The following is a 21,733-nucleotide window of genomic DNA, read 5'->3' on the forward strand; positions in this document are numbered from 1 at the left end:
GAAACCAACAAGAGAAGCACAAGGTGAATTTACACCGCGCCCTGCCTTACGCTGCCACTGGGGCGGCACTGTTCCGCATGCACACCACTGCTTTCACCTTCTTCTGGCCGAAACAAGCATACACCACACTAGCTTCCGTATCAGGGCGATGTTGACTCAGGCAGTAAACAAGCAAACGCCACACTAGCTTCCGCGCTATATAAATGCCAACCATTTACCATTGTGCATCACCGGATATCACACATTTCAAATCACAACATATATCACTGGGCTACAACAAAATGTAGCACCTGGATACTGGAGCTATTAGTATAGATAATCAAGACACCACGATGCGTTGCTTGCCTCAGAAAGTCCTGCAATGACCTCTTGCTGTTGGAAGACTGAACTACCAGTGATAAAAAGCTCCAACCCAACTCATACTCTTAGAAGGCAAACGTCAATCAATTCAGAATGATATCGAGTGACCGCCTCAACCCTGAGAAGACCTTTCTTCTCTCCCTTTCGGAATGAAAACACCCCCCTCCACAGAGCATAGTCTCCCAGCAGTTATGAGGACCACAAAATGCAGCTCATCTCAGTCACCTGATCTGATCTACATTTGCAGTCAGAAAAAATGCACCAGATAACCACCATGTGCATAGCTATTTACTGACCATTTTTGTTGTTTAAACAATAGTTGGGGCAGCCTGTAGCCTTGTGACAAAGTTACACAGCTGGGACCCAGTGGGTTGGTGGTTCAAGCCCTGGTGTAACCACAATGAGATATGCACAGCTGTTTATTTTAGGTTAATTGATTGAAGTTTTTGTCAAATACCCAACACATCCCACAATTACACATGCCATGTTTAAAAAAATAAATAAAAGGCCTGTTCCATATTTATAAGCATACTGAATAATAAATGTACTTATTTCATATGATGCTCACCAATATATACATCAAGTCAAGATATTGCCCTCTACTGTGGAGTCAAAGGCATTTTCGCTGTCCTCTGTTTCACTCAAGTGATTTCCAAAGGCTCCCAAAGGCAGAGTTCTATTTTGATCTAGGCTTTGCAAAATACATTTTCTATTGTAAAACAACCTTTGTCTGTATAAAGTCTCAACAATTGTTTCTGCCATTCTCAGCATGCATACTGAAAAAGGACATTTGTACAAGTGAGCAAAAGCAAAAGCAATCTTCATTCCTGCTCTAACTCTAACCTTTCCCCCTCTTGATTTCTCCATTTCCCAAGGGGACACCCCGGTGATGCCAACAGGCCGTGCAAGGAACCTCTGAGTGGTGATGGACAACAGACTGTCAGTCTCCGACACCTTCGCAGCGGTGACCCGGTCATGCAGATTCTTCCAATACAACATCCAGAGAATCCGCCCCTTTCTCACACCCTAATCGACCCAGCTCCTGGTCCAACATTAAGAAATTCAGCTGCGCACAGTTGTGCACTCGTGTGAGCTGGTCACCCTTGTAGTTCAGTACGTGGACTGTTCTGGCAGCTACTCAGTGCGAGAGGATTTTTTTCTACAGCTGACACTACAGGCGAGACCTTAACCCAACGTTTTGTTTGCTAATTTCTAGGCTACTGATTTGCTTGCTAACACACAAGATAAATGCAACATTGCCAACATCACGATTAAGTGCCATAAATGTTGATCCTGCAATGGCCTACGACGTTAACACCAATCATCGGCCTTCAAATGTATTTGCGTCAAACGGCTTGAGTGTTCGTTGGCTTAGGGTAACCTTAGAGAGTGGACGCAGCCAAAAATGCATGTCAAGCACATTATTCAATAAAAAATAATCCAAACAGGATCTGCTATTGTCATAATTTTATTTGCAAGATAGAATGTAAAAAAACCCACAAAAAAAACGAACAGAATCATTTAAAAAAATGTTTGCACGGTGCGTACAGGATTATGGCTGCCGGTCCCTACCTCCCTGTAATCTCTATAAATGATTTGTAATTGTGTTTCAGTTCTCAATACTGTGTAACTCCTTTTAATAACTTGTGTTCACTAGGATATTATTTTTGCTACTTTTGTTAGGGTATGTAAGCTGTTTATTGTAAGTGTTAATCATTCTATCACATTGTGCTGTATAAAAACAGTTTTTGATATATTCCATTGTCAGATTAATCAATTAGGCCCAAGTCCCTATCTTTGTTATAGCCTTAGCACTTGAAATTGTACTTCTCATTAGGGTCTTCTGGCGTACTGATGGGTACGCACCTTGCACTCTGTTCTACATCGCTCTGGATAAAGAGTGTCTGCCAAATGCCAATAATTTAATGTAAGATAAATCATATGATCGTGACACACTTTTGAATGCGGCTTAATCCCAAAATAATTGTGTGTTTCCTTTTTTGTGTGTTGTGTGTGGAACATAGACAGTGTTAATTAGCACTGATAAACTATGAATGCTGGAAAAAGATCTCTTACTGGTAAAAAAAAATCTGAGTTTTTGTCACTGAACTTTGGACTGATATTGATTGTACAACTTCCCAACAGTATATATGCAGAAGGTCAGTGTACTGTAACATCAACACCAAGAAAATGGGAAACGAAGCGTGCCATGAAGTGTACCAGCTGGGTCGGGATGTGGGTGTGATTCCGGACCCTCATATGGACCGCTCGTTCACCGGTTACCTCTCCACCAACTCATCAGCTCATCTGAACTCCCACTACATGGATGTGCACCGCTCCCTCTCTCCAGAGCAGCTTGGGACGTTCAACCACAGCCTGCGAGCCACTCTGGGAGAGAGCGGAAAGGTGACACAGGGGGGCGTGGGCGTGGTGGCTCTGGCCCTGTCCTTCCTGTTCGACATCCTGACCCAGCAGGCCAAGAACCAGACCGGGACGACCCATTTCATCCACCAAATCTTCAGAGAGCGCGAGGACGGCGACAGCTCAGAGATCGGGACCGTCATCATCGACTACCTGAAACTAGTCCCGCTGATCGCCAACGACCCCCAACGCATGAAGGAGGAGACCGATCGCTACGAACAAAGACTCAACAGCTCGCTGGTCAGCCATTTTGAGAGCATAATCAAGACACAAAATGACAGTTGGACAGAGTGGAAGATATTCATCCACGGTCTTGCCTTTCATCAGCACATGATGATCAACCAGGTCCGAATGGGAGCGAACATATCAATGGACCGACTGCTTGAAAAAGACTGGAAAAATATTACAGATAAGATTGGGCCAATACGTCTTGTTGACATGTCAAATGTTACTGAACGTCTGATGAGCATTAGTCCAGAAAAGCATGAGATACTCACCGAGTGCAAAGGCAAAGAGAAAACCTTATTCACAGATTTTGTGTTTGAGGTGTGGATTGCAGGATTGTACTTCTTTTCAGAAATCATCAAAGATGGTACCCAACTGACAAGCCAGAATGAGGATTTTTTCTACTAAGTAAATATAGGACATAGGCTAAAGTATCACAAGTGTAATAACGTTAAAAAGGTTTAATAAGTAAGGGATATTGCCCGAGGTGAAGCTGCTTATACAACAGCTTACCAAGAAAAAGTATTTGTTTCAAAAGTTACTGTATTAACATCACTTAGCTTCCTGTACTGTACAAACTGTTCTTTACTATTACAGCAAAGCGTGCCCTTGGAATTATAGGATTCTATCTGCATTCTGAGTGATTTTTAGATTTTGAGCTTCAAAGATACCAAAGTGAATGGTGGAGCAGATACAACCTTTTACATTTAGCAAGTTTTCATACTTCAACTGACTACCGAATGCAATGGGGACCAAACTGAACAAATAACCACGTAAATCATTACAGTAGGAGATACCGGGGAACAACCAAAGGTTTCAATTAATAAAAACATAACTGGGCGATTCTTTGAAAAACATTGCTAAGCCGTGTCCAGGAACATTCACACAGTTTAAAAACTGTATACTGTACATTTAGTTATTGTAAAAAAAAAAAAAGTGGATTTGTATTTACTTACATCTTATGACTTTATACAATAAGAAGAAATTATATTTTTGAATTTACATGAATTGTTAACCGACCTTTAGTAATGGCTGACCATGAAGAACTGCATGTCCTGAACCAGACTTTTGCAGTGTTATGCCAATTAAACCAGATATAGTACTTTACTTTTGGAAGGTTTCTTTTGGTCGAAATTAAAGATATGAAGTTATATTGTTGTTTTCTCCTGATCAAGAATAAGAAAAAAATACATATTATAATATCATATTACAATTTATCCAGAGATTTGATGTCTGTGGTGTTACTCATAGACAGTGTCACTACGTTTCCAATACTTCACCATGAGCCAAAGCATTACAAATGTCAGATATTTGGTAATACCTCAACAAAACAATCTTTTTCAAGATTTCAAGTTCATCGCTATATAACAACCTGCACAATGATGTTGACATTTGTTTTTATTGGTGTAAAAAAAAGAATTTTTTGTTGAAAAAAATACGTGATTCATTAAACAGCAATGGGAACCACAATGTATTCATTATAATAACAAGAATGGGCCCAAATAAAGTCAAGGCTCAATTGTGAAACGCAATCTGAAGTCAAAGGTGCTGGTGAAATAGTTTTCCACTCACTTTTGGTAATTTCATAACACCAGTCTTCTGCACAACTATAGCACAGGTGTAAAAGAGGGTGATTCGATGAGGATAAATGAACTGTGGTGGTGTTGTTTCATTACAGTCAATCAGATCGCCTGCAGCCAACTGCTCATTTTATCATGGCCATAGACCATGCGTGTTATGAGAGGCACCATTAGGAGTCTCTCTATGAACCATTAGGCTACTCATGATATCAAAATGGTGAGACAAAATCCATATCTATTTCCCTCTCAAGAAACATGCATTTTCCATTTAAATGCAAGTGCTTGTTTCTTTGTGTCAATGTTATGTTTTTGCAAATCAACAGTTGCAAACCATTGCTATGGTTACATTTCATGTTATTTCCAGAATTCAGTGATCTGGACTCAGCATTCCAGATACCTGGAAAACTCCTAATTCTGACGTCATTCAAGCTGGCTGAAATGTCAGAATACACAATAACGGATTGGGTTATACCCCAAACAACAGTTAAAGATATACTGTAGAAAAACTTTTTAATTTTAATGGGAAATATAAACCACAATATCTAGTGAATGGAGACTTAAATCAACTTGATTTTAATACCTCCAATATTGGTTTTATGGTCAGGTTGTGAAGAGATTATATTAAAAGCAAAGATTAAAAAAAATATATATTATATCAAATGCAATCTTTGATATCATTGGTGGGATTGAATTTCTTCTAAAATGTAATTTTGACATTAATAAAATTCTTATTAGATTCCATAAAAAAGTGCAGTATTCTCATCCTGGATAATTATATATAAACAAAACGTCTCCCCCCATAACTGCTTCATTTGGAACAGTAAAGACCTCAAATATAAGACTGAGTCAATTTTCTAAATGTAAATGTTAAATATACTTTTAAATGTGAATGTTAAATCCAGGAAAGCTACATAGTCAAGCTACATAGTCAAATTCACACAATTCTTCCTGTTACTACTGCAAAAGCACTTATTACCGGTTATGGGAGAACAGTCTTTTTCAAAGTTTGGTGAGTTCTTATCACTAAACTTTGGACTGATATTGATTATACAACTTCCTGATGGTATATATACAGCTGCTCAGTGTCACATTGACAGCAGGAAAATGGGCAACAGAGAATGCTCTCAAGCGTACCAGCTGGGTCGGGATGTGGGTGTGATTCCGGACCCTCATATGCACCGCTCGTTCACCGGTTACCTCTCCCTGAACTCATCAGCTCATCTGAACTCCCACTACATGGATGTGCACCGCTCCCTCTCTCCAGAGCAGCTTGGGACGTTCAACCACAGCCTGCGGGCCACTTCGGGAGAGAGCGGAAAGGTGACACAGGGGGGTGTGGGTGTCGTGGCTCTGGCCCTGTCCTTCCTGTTCGACATCCTGACCCAGCAGGCCAAGAACCAGACCGGGACGACCCATTTCATCCACCAAATTTTCAGAGAGCGCGAGGACGACAACAGCTCAGAGATCGGGACCGTCATCACCGACTACCTGAAACTAGTCCCGCTGATCGCCAACGACCCCCAACGCATGAAGGAGGAGACCGATCGCTACGAACAAAGACTCAACAGCTCGCTGGTCAGCCATTTTGAGAGCATATTCGAGACACAAAATGACAGTTGGACAGAGTGGAAGATATTCATCCACGGTCTCGTCTTTCATCAGCACATGATGATCCACCTGGTCCGAATGGGAGCGAACATATCAATGGACCGACTGCTTCAAAAAGACTGGAAACTGAAAACTGGAAAAACAATCAATAACATGGGTGAAGGTCTGAAACGCAATTTGGAAGATTTTACAAATATAGGGGAACGTCTGAGGAGCATCTGTCCAGAAAAGCACCAGTTACTCACTAGTTGTAAGGACATAGACCAAAACCTACAGGACCTCTTTACATATGAATTAGCCTTCATGGGAGGGGCCTACTTTTGGAACATCGAAAAAAATTCTCCCCATTTAATTAGCCAGGATGAGGACTTTTTCTACTAAGTAAATGTAGCACACGCTCTAGACTTAAACATCACTACGGAAATGTCTTTAACAAGGTTCACAAAGTTACACTGATTGACCTCAGTCCTGAAGGTAACCCATGTTTTATTTGTTTGGACATCTACATTTGTAATTATTAAACCAAAAAACTAAGGGGTTTGAACATCTGTGTAGTTTTTAAACTGTGATCTTTGCAGACAGTCGGGTCCTATGATAGACCTCTTCAACATCACGGATTGGAACATGGATCGAATTGCAGACCAAAAAAAAGAATCAATTGTTGTAATCTGCTGTAAATGCTTGGATTTGCTTCCATTGCTTATATTTTTTTTCCATAATATGCAGGAACTCAGGTGAATGTATCCTTATAGCCACTGAATAATGAATGCTTTAAAGTCAGAAAAGTCAGTGTTAGTACTGATTATTCACACAGAGATCATAAAACGCTCTCATGCACCATGCCTTGCTGAATCATTCTGTATTATTCTGTCCTGTATGTGATAAAAAAATGGATTACACATCATAAAACAATATTAAAATAAATCATTATTGACAATAAATCATCTCTGTAAATAATGTATTTTTATTTTACTTTTCAAGGTCTTCACAATGAGCTACATTACCTTCAATGAGGGGCTCTACGTTATGCAGTTTGTATGCTCGATGCAGAGGAAGTCAATTACAAGAGGTGAAGCTGCTTATACAACGGCTTACCAAAAAAAGGATTATTCTAATATAAACATTTGTTTCAAAAGTTACCGTATTAATGTTAGTTAACTTCCTGTACAATACAAACTGTTCTTTACTATTACAGCAAAGTGTGACCTTGGAATTATAAGATTCTATCTGCATTCTGAGTGATTTTGAGATGTTGAGCTTCAAAGATACCAAAGTGAATGAGCTCCACGCAGATACAACCTTTTACATTTAGCAAGCTTTTATACTTATATAAAGAGTATATTTGTGTAAACCTCACATGTATATTTAGTGCCACATACAGCAAACATCCCATTCATGACACAAACTCATTTTCGTGAAAAATGTTAGTTAGAACCTTATAATTCTACGGTCTCAAAAAATCCTAAACCCTAGCAAAGAATGCATCTTTCTAGTCCCAATCTTGTCCCTATTAAGCCGCAATCAGGTTAGATAAACAAGCTTCAAGCTGGGTTCGTGTCACTCATGTTAACTAATCTTATCTTAATCTTGTTTAACAGACTACTGAATGCAACATGGATCAAACTGAACAACTAACCACTTAAATCAGTACAGTAGGGGACACCGGGGAACAACCAAAGTTTTCAATTAATTCAAAAATATTTACAGATATTAGAGCAAATATTTTTAATCCATGAAAGATGCATGTCTTTGCTATGACCAACTATACAGTACTGGCACATTTCTGGCGATTACAGTTCACTCGATAATTGCAGGAATGAAACTGTTTCAACAGACCACGACTATGGGCCATGTTGCAACAGCTCTGGGTTAAGTTTAAACAGCGTCCAAAATGTCGGAAAACGGACAGGGACATACTTTGTTTTAATACAAGTCAAAGGTTGGTGAAATTAGCATTCCTTACCGTTTACAGTTTTCATCTGATAATTGTCCTGTAGAAATGGTCTAAATTTTGTGTAGCTGACATTAATATGCAATGAATGCCTGGGAAGAAATTGATAAGAGCGAGTGCTAAATAGGATGGAATAAGTGCATGGTACACATGGAAGATTCAATGTTACATTAAAAGTTACTTTGGCTGAGGCATTACAAATGTCAGATATCTTTTTCAAGATTTCAAGTTCATCACTATATAACAACATGCACAACAATGTTGACATTTGTTTTTATTGATGTAAAAAATAGTTTTTTGTTGAAAAAATAGATTCAATAAACAGCAATGGGAACAACAATGTATACATTATAATAACAAGTATGGGCCCAAATAAAATCAAGGCTCAATTGTCAAACACTATCTGAAGTCAAGGGTGCTGATGAAATAGTGTTCCACTCACTTTTGGTAATTTCACAAGACCAGTGTTCTGCACAACTATAGCACAGGTGTAAAAGAGGGTGATTTGATGGGGATAAATGAGCTGAGGTAGTGTTGTCATTACAGTACAACAGATCGCCCACAGCCAATTGTTAATTTTATCATGGCCATAGACCATGCGTCTTATCAGAGTCTCTCTATGAACCTTTAGGCTACTCATGATATCAATATGGTGAGACAGAATACATATCTATTTCCTCCTCAAGGAACATGCATTTTCCATTTCAATGCAATTGCTTGTTTCTTTGTTTCTTTGTGTCAATTTTTTGTGTGTTGTGAATCAACAGTTTAAACTGTTACTATATTTGCATTTCTTGGGAATTCAGTGATCTGAACTTAGCATTCCAGATACCCGGAAAACTCTGATGTCATTCAAGCTGGCTGAAATGTCGAATTACACAATAATGGATTGGGTTGTACCGCAAACAGCAGTTAAAGATATACTGAAGATAAAACTTGTTACATTTTCTTGGGAAATATAAACAACATTATCATTAGCGCTACTTTTAAGAATGGAGACTGTTGATTGTAATGCCTCCAATATTGGTTTTATGGTCAAGTGGTTAAGAGATTATAAACAAAGCAAAGAAAACATTTTGAATATTACATCAAATGCAGTCTTTGACATAATTGGTGGCATTGCATTTCTTCTAAAATGTATTTTAATAAATAAAATTCTTATTTGATTCCATAAACAAGTACCGTATTGTCATCCTGGATAATTATATATAAACAAATCTTCTCCCCTCTGTTACGATTGCAAAACCTTTTATGACTGCCAATGCGAGGAGAGTCTTTTTTGAGATTTAGGTGAGTTTTTATCATTAAACTTTGGACTGATATTGATTGTACAACTTCCCGACAGTATATATACAGCTGGTCAGTTTCATACTGACAGCAAGAAAATGGGAAACTTTGAGTGCTATCAAGAGTACAAACAACCTGGGTAAGGTAGTGGGTGTGATTCCAGACCCTGGCATGGACAACTCCTTCACCGGTTACCTCTCCCTGAACTCATCAGCTCATCTGAACTCCCACTACATGGATGTGCACCGCTCCCTCTCTCCAGAGCAGTTTGGGACGTTCAACCACAGCCTGCGAGCCACTCTGGGAGAGAGCGGAAAGGTGACACAGGGGGGTGTGGGCGTGGTGGCTCTGGCCCTGTCCTTCCTGTTCGACATCCTTACCAAGCAGGCCAAGAACCAGACCGGGACGACCCATTTCATCCACCAAATCTTCAGAGAGCGTGAGGACGGCAACAGCTCAGAGATCGGGACCGTCATCACCGACTACCTGAAACTAATCCCACTGATCGCCAACGACCCCCAACGCATGAAGGAGGAGACCGATCGCTACGAACAAAGACTCAACAGCTCGCTGTTCAGCCATTTTGAGAGGTCAGCCAAGTCCATAAAACGCAGTTGGACAGAGTGGAAGATATTCATCCACGGTCTCGCCTTTCATCAGCACATGATGATCCACCAGGTCTGAATGGGAGCGAACATAACAACGGACCGACTGCTTGAAAAGGATTGGGAGAAATATTGGTCGGAGATTAATTTGGTTAATTTGGTTGAAATAACAAATGTTACTGAACGTCTGATGAGTATTTTTCCAGAAAAGCACCCGATACTCACCCGCTGCAAAGACAAAGACTCAGTCTTCATGGTCAAATTTGTGTCTGATGTAATCTTTTCAGGATTGAACTTCTTTTTGGACATCCAAAGATATTGTCCCCTATATGTTAGCCAGAATGAGGATTTTTTTCTATAAACCATGAATTATGGGGACTGAATATCTGCATGGGAAGTTTTTTAATCTAAACTATCCGGTCAGTCAGGTTCTGTGATATATATTCTCCAAACAGATCACATTTCACCCCTGCTGATCTTTCAGTGACTATCAAATCCAAAATGGATAAAAAATAAAAATAAAAAATAATAATAATCTGTTATACTAATCTGCAACTCTTCGTTTAATTTCATTCTAATATTCATTAATATTCTTTTACAGTAATATGTGTGATCTCATGTGCATGCGAAATACATGTTTTATAGTTCAGGGTAAGCTTGTTTGATGCTTCAGGGGCATCAGGATTGCTTGGTGATAGTATGTTTCACTGCTAACAGTGTTGCTGGTTCAAGCCCCTGGTGCTCATATAGGAATGCTGACTTGTAGCTGGAGGGGCTTTACTGCCTCTCTCTCTCTCTCTCTCTCTATCTCTCTCTCTCTCTCTCTCCACTTGCACATGTGGTGTTCTTCTTCTCAATGGACTTTCCCTGGTTAAATAAAGGATTAATAAGCATTCACTCTTGTGTTAGTGTCTAGTATTAACACAGAGAGAACTGTGTGCTCTCATGCATCATGTCTTGCTAGATCATTATGTATTAATACATACTCTGCAAATAAAATTATACACAATAATACAATTAATATATGCATAGTCATTAATAAATATAATTATCCTAATGATACAATCGGAGAGCCCTCCAAAATATATCTCAAGATATCAAGTTTATTCTTCATTGTCAGACCTATTTTAGGCTTCAACCCACTCTAAAATGTACTGCAGCCTCATAAACAATTCAAGGCACTGGTTCCATTCATTTGGTTTTTCCTGATTGATTTTACATGAAAAGGTTCAATCGAGACAGCGCAATCTTAATACACACAGAAAAGGTTGACGTCATAGATAATTCCTTTGGTTCGATAGGCAGGTAAACTAGACAGAAGAAAAAGACAGGTATTTAAATGGCATGTGTCAGTGTGTGCATGTGAGTCTGTGTGTGTCAGTAAGGTTCAGTGAGGACACTGCTTGGGTAGGCTCTTGGGAATCAGACAGCCATCTTAAATCTCTAATTCACAAAGTAGCCAGTTCATAGAATTAGTATAACATGGGCAGTGTTAAATACAACACAAACTGCATGTCAAAAAGCTACTGTATGAGAGAGATAGCAATAGAGATTACATTTCACCACAAAAAGACCATACTAAACTCAGGCATGTTTTAACCTGAATGCTTTTGCATTCCAGCTGCACAGGTGTACAGGTGTTCCTAATAAAATGCTCAGTGAATGCATCTACGCTCTATGTGCCATGTGCCAGCACATCACATAGAACATCACATAGAGTAGATTGCACTCTATTGATGGCAAGTGAGGGATTCTCGTCCATGAAAAGAAGGGGAAATGCAGTCAAATGGGCTTACTTAATTTAAAGAAATTCAGGAACAAACTACACACAGACAACCCAAAATTTTTTGTGAATAATCTTGTTCAGATTAACTACGAAAAGTGGCCATGGGAGGACAGTCTTGTTCTTTCTGATTAGTTCTTATCACTGAACCTCGGACTGATATTGATTTTACAATTTCCTGGCACAATATATACAGCTGGTCAGAGTAAGATCGACATCAGAAAAAATGGGATTCCTTGAGTGCCACCAAGTGCACCGCTCCCTCTCTCCATCACTATATAACAACATGCACAATGATGCTGACATTTGTTTTTATTGGTGTAAAAAATAGTTTTTTGTTGGAAAAAATAGATGATTCAATAAACAGCAATGGGAACAACCTTTAAGAATGGAGGCTGAAATCAAGTTGATTTTAATACCTCCAATATTGGTTTAATGGTCAAGTGGTTAAGAGAATATAAACAAAGCAAAGAAAACATTTAACATAATTGGTGGCATTGCATTTCTTCTAAAATGTAATTTCGACATAAATTAAATTCTTATTTGATTCCATAAACAAGTACCGTATTGTCATCCTGGATAATTATAAATAAACAAAACTTCTCCACCCCTACAACTGTTTCATTTGGAACAGTAAATACATCAAATATAAGAATGAGTCAATTTTCTAAAGATCCATCACTCTGGGAGAGAGCGGAAAGGTGACACAGGGGGGCGTGGGTGTCGTGGCTCTGGCCCTGTCCTTCCTGTTCGACATCCTGACCCAGCAGGCCAAGAACCAGACCAGGACGACCCATTTCATCCACCAAATTTTCAGAGAGCGTGAGGACGGCAACAGCTCAGAGATCGGGACCGTCATCATCGACTACCTGAAACTAGTCCCACTGATCGCCAACGACCCCCAACGCATGAAGGAGGAGACCGATCGCTACGAACAAAGACTCAACAGCTCGCTGGTCAGCCATTTTGGGAGGTCAGCCAAGTCCATAAAACGCAGTTGGACAGAGTGGAAGATATTCATCCACGGTCTCGCCTTTCATCAGCACATGATGATCCACCAGGTCCGAATGGGAGCGAACATAACAACGGACCGACTGCTTGAAAAGGATTGGGAGAAATATTGGTCGGAGATTAATTTGGTTAATTTGGTTGAATCCGAGGAATCGCCACCTTAACGTGGTGGAGGGGTTTGTGTGTCCCGGTGATCCTGGGAGCTAGGTTGTCGGGGGCACTGTTAGCCCCCAGTAGGGTCTCCCAAGGCAAATTGGTCCCGGGGGAGGGGCCGGACTAAGAGCGATTCAAAGACTCCCATGACACGGCCACACAAAGACCCAGTTACCTCGCCCGGAAAAGGGAAACCGGGGCCCCCTGCTGGAGCCAGACCCGGGAGGGGAGCTCGTCGGCGAGCGTCTGGTGGCCGGGCCTTATCCCATGGGGCCCGGCCGGGCACAGCCCGAACTGGTCACGTGGGGTCGCCGCCCTGTGGGCTCACCACCTGCAGGGGTCGGCATCGGAGTCGGGTGCTTTGCCCAACGGGCAGTAGGCAAAGGCGGGGATCTGGGCGTGCTGATCCTCGGCGTCGCAGACTGGTTCTGGGGACGTGGAACGTCACCTCTCTGGTGGGGAAGGAACCTGAGCTAGTGCGGGAGGCGGAGCGGTACCAACTAGATATAGTTGGGCTCACCTCCACGCACAGTACTGGTTCCGGAACCAAACTCCTGGAGAGGGGCTGGACTCTGTTCTTTTCTGGAGTTGCTCAAGGTGAGAGGCGCCGGGCGGGTGTGGGGATACTCACAAGCCACCGGCTGAGCGCCACTGTGTCGGAGTTCCACCCGGGGAACGAGAGGGTCGCTTCTCTGCGACTACGTGTCGCTGGGGGGAAGGCTCTGACTGTCATTTGTGCGTATGCACCAAATGGCAGTTCAGAGTATCCGGCCTTCTTGGAGTCACTGGGTGGCATCCTGGAAAGGGTGCCACCCGGAGACTCCATAGTTCTGCTGGGCGACTTCAACGCTCACGTGGGCAATGACGGAGAAACCTGGAGGGGGGTGATTGGGAGGAACGGCCTGCCTGATCTGAACCCAAGCGGTGTTTTGTTATTGGACTTCTGTGCTGGCCATGGATTGTCGATAACAAACACCATGTTCGAGCATAGGGTAGCTCATAAGTGTACTTGGTACCAGAGCACCTTAGGCCAAAGATCGATGATCGACTTTGTGGTCGTATCATCAGACCTGCGGCCGTATGTCTTGGACACTCGGGTGAAGAGAGGAGCAGAGCTGTCAACTGATCACCACCTGGTGGTGAGTTGGATCAAGTGGCCGGGGAGGCTGCCTGACAGACCCGGTAAACCCAAACGTGTAGTGAGGGTGAACTGGGAACGTCTGGCGGAGGCCCCTGTTCGCGAGGTCTTCAACTCCCACCTCCGGAAGAACTTCTCACGCATCCCGGGGGAAGCTGGGGACATGGAGTCCGAGTGGGCCATGTTCAAAGCCTCCATTGCAGAGGCGGCAAGCAGGAGCTGTGGTCAGAAGGTCATCGGTGCCTGTCGGGGCGGCAACCCAAGAACCCGCTGGTGGACACCAGCGGTGAGGGAGGCCGTCAAGCTGAAGAAGGAGGCCTTTCGGGCTTGGCTGGCCCGGGGGTCCCCTGAAGCAGCAGACAGGTACCGGGTGGCCAGAAGGGCTGCAGCTTCGGCAGTCACTGAAGCAAAAACCCGGGTGTGGGAGGAGTTCGGGGAGGCTATGGAGAAGGACTTTCGGTTGGCCTCGAGGAAGTTCTGGCAAACCATCCGACGACTCAGAAAGGGAAAGCAGGGCTTGTCTCAGGCTGTTTTCAGCAGGGGAGGAGAACTGCTGACCCGGACTGGGGATATTGTCGGACGGTGGAAAGAGCACTTCGAGGAGCTCCTGAACCCGAACAACACGTCCTCTGTGGAAGAGGCAGAGCCTGAAGACTCGGGGGAATCTGCACCTATATCCCTGGCGGAAGTTGCTGAGGTAGTCAAAAAGCTCCTCAGTGGCAAGTCGCCGGGTGTAGATGAGATTCGCCCTGAGATGCTGAAGGCTCTGGACATTGTTGGGCTGTCTTGGCTGACACGCCTCTTCAGTGTCGCGTGGAGATCGGGGACAGTACCTGTAGAGTGGCAGACCGGGGTGGTGGTCCCCATTTTCAAGAAGGGGGATCGGAGGGTGTGCTCCAATTACCGGGGTATCACACTCCTCAGCCTCCCTGGGAAAGCTTACTCTAGGGTACTGGAAAGGAGGCTCCGACCGACGGTCGAACCTCGGATTCAGGAGGAGCAATGTGGCTTCCGTCCTGGCCGTGGAACAGTGGACCAGCTCTTTACCTTGGCAGGGTTGCTGGCGGGGTCATGGGAGTTTGCCCATCCAGTCCACATGTGCTTTGTGGACTTGGAGAAGGCTTTCGACCGTGTCCCCCGGGGAACCCTGTGGGGTGTACTGCGGGAGTATGGGGTACCGGGGCCGTTGTTACGAGCCATCCGGTCCCTGTATAACCAAAGTGAGAGCTGTGTCCGCATTCTCGGCACAAAGTCAAGCACGTTTCCAGTGGGTGTTGGACTCCGCCAAGGTTGCCCCTTGTCACCGGTCCTGTTTGTGGTATTCATGGACAGGATCTCAAGGCGCAGCCGAGGTCAGGAGAGTGTCCGGTTTGGTGACCTCAGAATCGCATCTCTGCTTTTTGCGGATGATGTGGTTCTGCTGGCTTCATCGGACCGTGACCTTCAGCACGCACTGGAGCGGTTTGCAGCCGAGTGTGAAGCGGCCGGGATGAGAGTCAGCACCTCCAAGTCCGAGGCCATGGTTCTCTGCCGGAAAACGGTGGATTGCTCCCTCCGGGTTGGGAACGAGTCTTTGCCCCAAGTGAAGGAGTTCAAGTATCTCGGGGTCTTGTTCACGAGTGAGGGTAGAAGGGAGCGTGAGATCGACAGGCGGATCGGTGCAGCGTCAGCAGTAATGCGGGCGTTGCACCGGACCGTTGTGGTGAAGAAGGAGCTGAGCCGGAAGGCGAAGCTCTCGATTTACTGGTCGATCTACGTCCCAACCCTCACCTATGGTCACGAGCTTTGGGTAGTGACCGAAAGAACGAGATCGCGTATACAAGCGGCCGAAATGAGCTTCCTCCGTAGGGTGGCCGGGCTCAGCCTTAGAGATAGGGTGAGGAGCTCGGACATCCGGAGGGAGCTCGGAGTAGAGCCGCTGCTCCTTCGCGTCGAAAGGAGCCAATTGAGGTGGTTCGGGCATCTGATCAGGATGCCTCCCGGGCGCCTCCCTTTGGAGGTTTTCCGGGCTCGTCCAACTGGGCGGAGACCCCGAGGGAGACCCAGAGCCCGCTGGAGAGATTATATATCTCTCCTGGCCAGGGAACGCCTCGGGATCCCCCAGGAGGAGCTAGAATGCGTTGCTGGGGAGAGGGACGCCTGGAATACCCGGCTTTGCCTACTGCCCCCGCGACCCGACTCCGGATAAGCGGGTGACGATGGATGGATGGATGGATGGATGGTTGAAATAACAAATGTTACTGAACGTCTGATGAGTATTTTTCCAGAAAAGCACCCGATACTCACCCGCTGCAAAGACAAAGACTCAGTCTTCATGGTCAAATTTGTGTCTGATGTAATCTTTTCAGGATTGAACTTCTTTTTGGACATCCAAAGATATTGTCCCCTATATGTTAGCCAGAATGAGGATCTTTTTCTATAAACCATGAATTATGGGGACTGAATATCTGCATGGGAAGTTTTTTAATCAGGTTTCAGTCAGGTTCTGTGATATATATTCTCCAAACAGATCACATTTCACCCCTGCTGATCTTTCAGTGACTATCAAATCCAAAATGGATAAAAAATAAAAATTAAAAATAATAATAATCTGTTAAACTAATCTGCAACTCTTCGTTTAATTTCATTCTAATATTCATTAATATTCTTTTACAGTAATATGTGTGATCTCATGTGCATGCGAAATACATGTTTTATAGTTCAGGGTAAGCTTGTTTGATGCTTCAGGGGCATCAGGATCGCTTGGTGATAGTATGTTTCACTCCTAACAGTGTTGCTGGTTCAAGCCCCTGGTGCTCATATAGGAATGCTGACTTGTAGCTGGAGGGGCTTTACTGCCTCTCTCTCTCTCTCTCTCTCTCTCGCTCTCTCTCTCTCTCTCCACTTGCACTTGTGGTGTTCTTCTTCTCAATGGACTTTCCCTGGTTAAATAAAGGATTAATAAGCATTCACTCTTGTGTTAGTGTCTAGTATTAACACAGAGAGAACTGTGTGCTCTCATGCATCATGTCTTGCTAGATCATTATGTATTAATACATACTCTGCAAATAAAATTATACACAATAATACAATTAATATATCCATCCATCCATCCATTATCTGAACCCGCTTATCCTGATCAGGGTCGCAGGGGGGCTGGAGCCTATCCCAGCATACATTGGGCGAAAGGCAGGAATAGACCCTGGACAGGTCGCCAGTCCATCGCAGGGCACACACACCATTCACTCACACACTCACACCTACGGGCAATTTAGACTCTCCAATCAGCCTAATCTGCATGTCTTTGGACTGTGGGAGGAAACCGGAGTACCCGGAGGAAACCCACGCAGACACGGGGAGAACATGCAAACTCCGCACAGAGAGGCCCCGGCCGACGGGGATTCAAACCCAGGACCTCCTTGCTGTGAGGCGGCAGTGCTAACCACTGCACCATCCGTGCCGCCACAATTAATATATGCATAGTCATTAATAAATATAATTATCCTAATGATACAATCGGAGAGCCCTCCAAAATATATCTCAAGATATCAAGTTTATTCTTCATTGTCAGACCTATTTTAGGCTTCAACCCACTCTAAAATGTACTGCAGCCTCATAAACAATTCAAGGCACTGGTTCCATTCATTTGGTTTTTCCTGATTGATTTTACATGAAAAGGTTCAATCGAGACAGCGCAATCTTAATACACACAGAAAAGGTTGACGTCATAGATAATTCCTTTGGTTCGATAGGCAGGTAAACTAGACAGAAGAAAAAGACAGGTATGTAAATGGCATGTGTCAGTGTGTGCATGTAAGTCTGTGTGTGTCAGTAAGGTTCGGTGAGGACACTGCTTGTGTAGGCTCTTGGGAATCAGACAGCCATCTTAAATCTCTAATTCACAAAGTAGCCAGTTCATAGAATTAGTATAACATGGGCAGTGTTAAATACAATATAAACCACAAACTGCATGTCAAAAAGCTACTGTATGAGAGAGATAGCATTAGAGATTACATTTCACCACAAAAAGACCATACTAAACTCAGGCATGTTTTAACCTGAATGCTTTTGCATTCCAGCTGCACAGGTGTACAGGTGTTCCTAATAAAATGCTCAGTGAATGCATCTACACTCTATGTGCCATGTGCCAGCACATCACATAGAACATCACATAGAGTAGATTGCACTGTATTGATGGCCCATGAAAAGAATGGGTAATGCAGTGAAATGGGCTTACTTAATTTAAAGAAATTCAGGAACAAACTACACACAGACAACCCAAAAATGCCCCAATTGCACAATCTCCACTCTTCAAAGGTCCATATCTCTGGTTTGGATGGTCCAAAGTCCTTGAAATCTGGTATTTCAAATCTTACAACCCTGGTGTCAGAAACCTTCTTGCACTTCAAGCCGTGAATCTAAATGACCTTGAATATACCTCTGAGAGCGTCTGGGACCATATTTGGGTGTGCATATCTCCAGAATTAGACGGATCCACTGGCGGAAATTTCCCTGAGTGATGAGCATTTGCCCCTTCCTTTATGCAGCCAAATATCAAACAAAACAATTGCTTAATATTGGAGATATAGAGCTTCAAATATTGACTGAACTCAAATATTGCTCGTTTTTCAAGGTCAAAATTAAGGGTGTGAGCCAGTTTGGATCACGCAATTTTGGGCATCGGAGGCCTGATTTCCAAAGGGCTCTAACCCAAAAACAGTTTGTCCGATTGAGCTCAAGTTTTCAGTTTTATTTGTATTTCTCCTTGATACTTACCAGCCCTCAAATTAAGAAAATTTGCGATTTGAGATTTGTGCGTGGTGCAAGGTGGTTGAGTTTGCCATGGGATGACCCATATATACAGTACTGTGCAGAAGTCTTAGGCACCCTAGACTTTATTATATATATGTTTATTTTTTTGTGTGTGTTAGCATAAAAGAACACATTTGAGATTTACAAATATTCATTTTCCAAAAGATGTAATTTTACAGAGACATTTTTGTATTTAATTTAACATATTACTGTAAGCAATTGACTACTTTTTACATAAAAACTTGAACAAGGCTGTCTGAGATCAGAAGCAAGCAGCCAAGCGAAGTCTGCAGAAGATCTGTGGCAAGTTCTCCAACATGCTTGGAACAACCTCCCGGCCGATTGTCTTATAGAACTGCAGGAAGGTGTTGGTTATCTCAGAGAAGTGATGCAGTTTTAACGCCAAAGGGTGGTCACAAAAAATATAGATTTGATTCAGTTTTTAACTATTCTGCCAAATTACTAAAATGTAATGTCAAATGTATCGTATGTTTATTTAGGACCTTCAATTTAATTATTTTATAAAGAATCTTATCTGTACAGAATGTTATACAGGTGTCTAAGACTTTTGCACAGTACTCTATATCTATGTCCCCTTGATGGGGACAATGCACCCACTGCTGCCGCGTGGCCCGTGACGTTAGTCTAGGGCTAGCTGATGATAGCTGAAAACGATGATACTGAAAATGTTGATGAAAGGCACCAGATTAAGATATATTTGGGTTGGCAGCATGGTGGCATAGTGGTGAGCACTGTCCCCTCGCAAAAAGGTGGTCCTGGGATTAAATCCCAGATGGAATCCCAGATACTTTCTTTAAGTTCTCCCTGAGTTTGCGTGGGCTTACTCTGGGTACTCAATGCATGCCAGGTTAGGTGTGCTGCTGCCGTTGACCAAGGCACTGGCCTCAGAACAGGAGTTTGTCCTCGGGCAGTGCACTGTGGCTGCCCACTGCTCCTAAGTAACTAGAATGGGTCAAACGCAGAGGACAAATGACCCCACAGGGTTCAATAAAGTATAGAATTATAATTCATTTTAACACTGCAGTGAAAAGCCATTGGTAATTATTCAATGAACTGGGTTAATGAAAAAAAATTAAATTCCCTTCATTATCCATGGGTATACCCTGTATATCATGCCCTGATCACACATCATTGTGTGCGACTTTTTCTGTTGTTTTGAGTGTATATATGAGTGTTTAGTTTGTGGAAAATAGATTTTTGTGAATAATCTTGTTCAGATTAACTACGAAAAGTGGCCATGGGAGGACAGTCTTGTTCTTTCTGATTAGTTCTTATCACTGAACCTTGGACTGATATTGATTGTACAACTTCCTGGCACAATATATACAGCTGGTCAGAGTAAGATCGACATCAGAAAAAATGGAATTCATTGAGTGCCACCAAGTATTCCAGCTGGGCCTGGATGTGGGTGTGATTCAGAACCCTCATATGGACCGCTCGTTCACCGGTTACCTCTCCCTGAACTCATCATCTCATCTGAACTCCCACTACATGGATGTGCACCGCTCCCTCTCTCCATCACTATATAACAACATGCACAATGATGTTGACATTTGTTTTTATTGGTGTAAAAAATAGTTTTTTGTTGGAAAAAATAGATGATTCAATAAACAGCAATGGGAACAACTATGTATGCACTATGATAACAAGAGTCGGCCCAAATAAAGTCAAGGCTCAATTGTCAAACGCTACCTGAAGTCAAGGGTGCTGGTGAAATAGTGTTCCACTCACTTTTGGTAATTTCATAACACCAGTCTTCTGCACAACGATAGTACCGGTGTAAAAGAGGGTGATTCGATGAGGATCTTTCTTTCTTTGTGTAAATTTTGTGTGTGTTGTGAATCAACAGTTTAAACTGTTGCTACACTTGCATTTCATGTTATTTCGGGAATTCAGTGACCTGAACGAAAAACTCTGATGTCATTCAAGCTGGCTGAAATGTCGGATTACACAACAATGGATTGGGTTGTACCTCAAACAGCAGTTAAAGATATACTGTAGATAAAACTTGTTACATTTTATTGGGAAATATAAACAACATTATCTAAAAAATGTATTTGCGCTACCTTTAAGAATGGAGGCTGAAATCAAGTTGATTTTAATACCTCCAATATTGGTTTTATGGTCAACTGGTTAACAGAATATAAACAAAGCAAAGAAAACATTTTGAATATTACATCAAATGAAGTCTTTGACATAATTGGTGGCATTGCATTTCTTCTAAAACGTAATTTTGACATAAATAAAATTCTTATTTGATTCCATAAACAAGTACCGTATTGTCATCCTGGATAATTATAAATAAACAAAACTTCTCCACCCCTATAACTGTTTCATTTGGAACAGTAAAGACATCAAATATAAGAATGAGTCAATTTTCTAAAGATTAAATTTGCAGTTCAATGAAAATGTTAAATGCAGAAAAGCTACATAGTCAAAGCCATTCCAGATATGACAGCTGTTGGGGAATTCACACAATTCTTTCTGTTACGATTGCAAAACCTCTTATGACTGCCAATGGGAGGAGAGTCTTTTTTGGGATTCAGGTGAGTTTTTATCACTAAACTTTGGACCGATATTGATTGTACAATTTCCCGACAGTATATATACAGCTGGTCAGTTTCATACTGACAGCAAGAAAATGGGCAACAGTGAGTGCTATCAAGAGTACCTGCTGGGTCGGGATGTGGGTGTGATTCCGGACCCTCATATGGACCGCTCCTTCACCGGTTACCTCTCCCTGAACTCATCAGCTCATCTGAACTCCCACTACATGGATGTGCACCGCTCCCTCTCTCC

The 21,733-nt window shown here is 42.7% G+C and overlaps 2 protein-coding genes across 3 annotated transcripts in view; one reads left to right on the top strand and one right to left on the bottom strand.

Annotated features, from left to right (window-relative positions):
• Positions 1-21,733, bottom strand: part of necab2 (N-terminal EF-hand calcium binding protein 2) — a 183,304-nt gene that overhangs the window by 15,660 nt on the left and 145,911 nt on the right. The gene's annotated exons all lie outside the window — the stretch shown is intronic.
• On the top strand, positions 5,692-7,135 carry LOC133131378 (uncharacterized). The gene is made up of 2 exons (XM_061246702.1): positions 5,692-6,668; positions 6,773-7,135. Exon 1 carries the CDS (start codon positions 5,760-5,762, stop codon positions 6,573-6,575), a length of 816 nt encoding a protein of 271 aa, XP_061102686.1. The 5' UTR covers positions 5,692-5,759; the 3' UTR covers positions 6,576-6,668; positions 6,773-7,135.

Source organism: Conger conger, chromosome 6 (assembly GCF_963514075.1).
Source record: "Conger conger chromosome 6, fConCon1.1, whole genome shotgun sequence".
Classification (NCBI taxonomy): domain Eukaryota; kingdom Metazoa; phylum Chordata; class Actinopteri; order Anguilliformes; family Congridae; genus Conger; species Conger conger.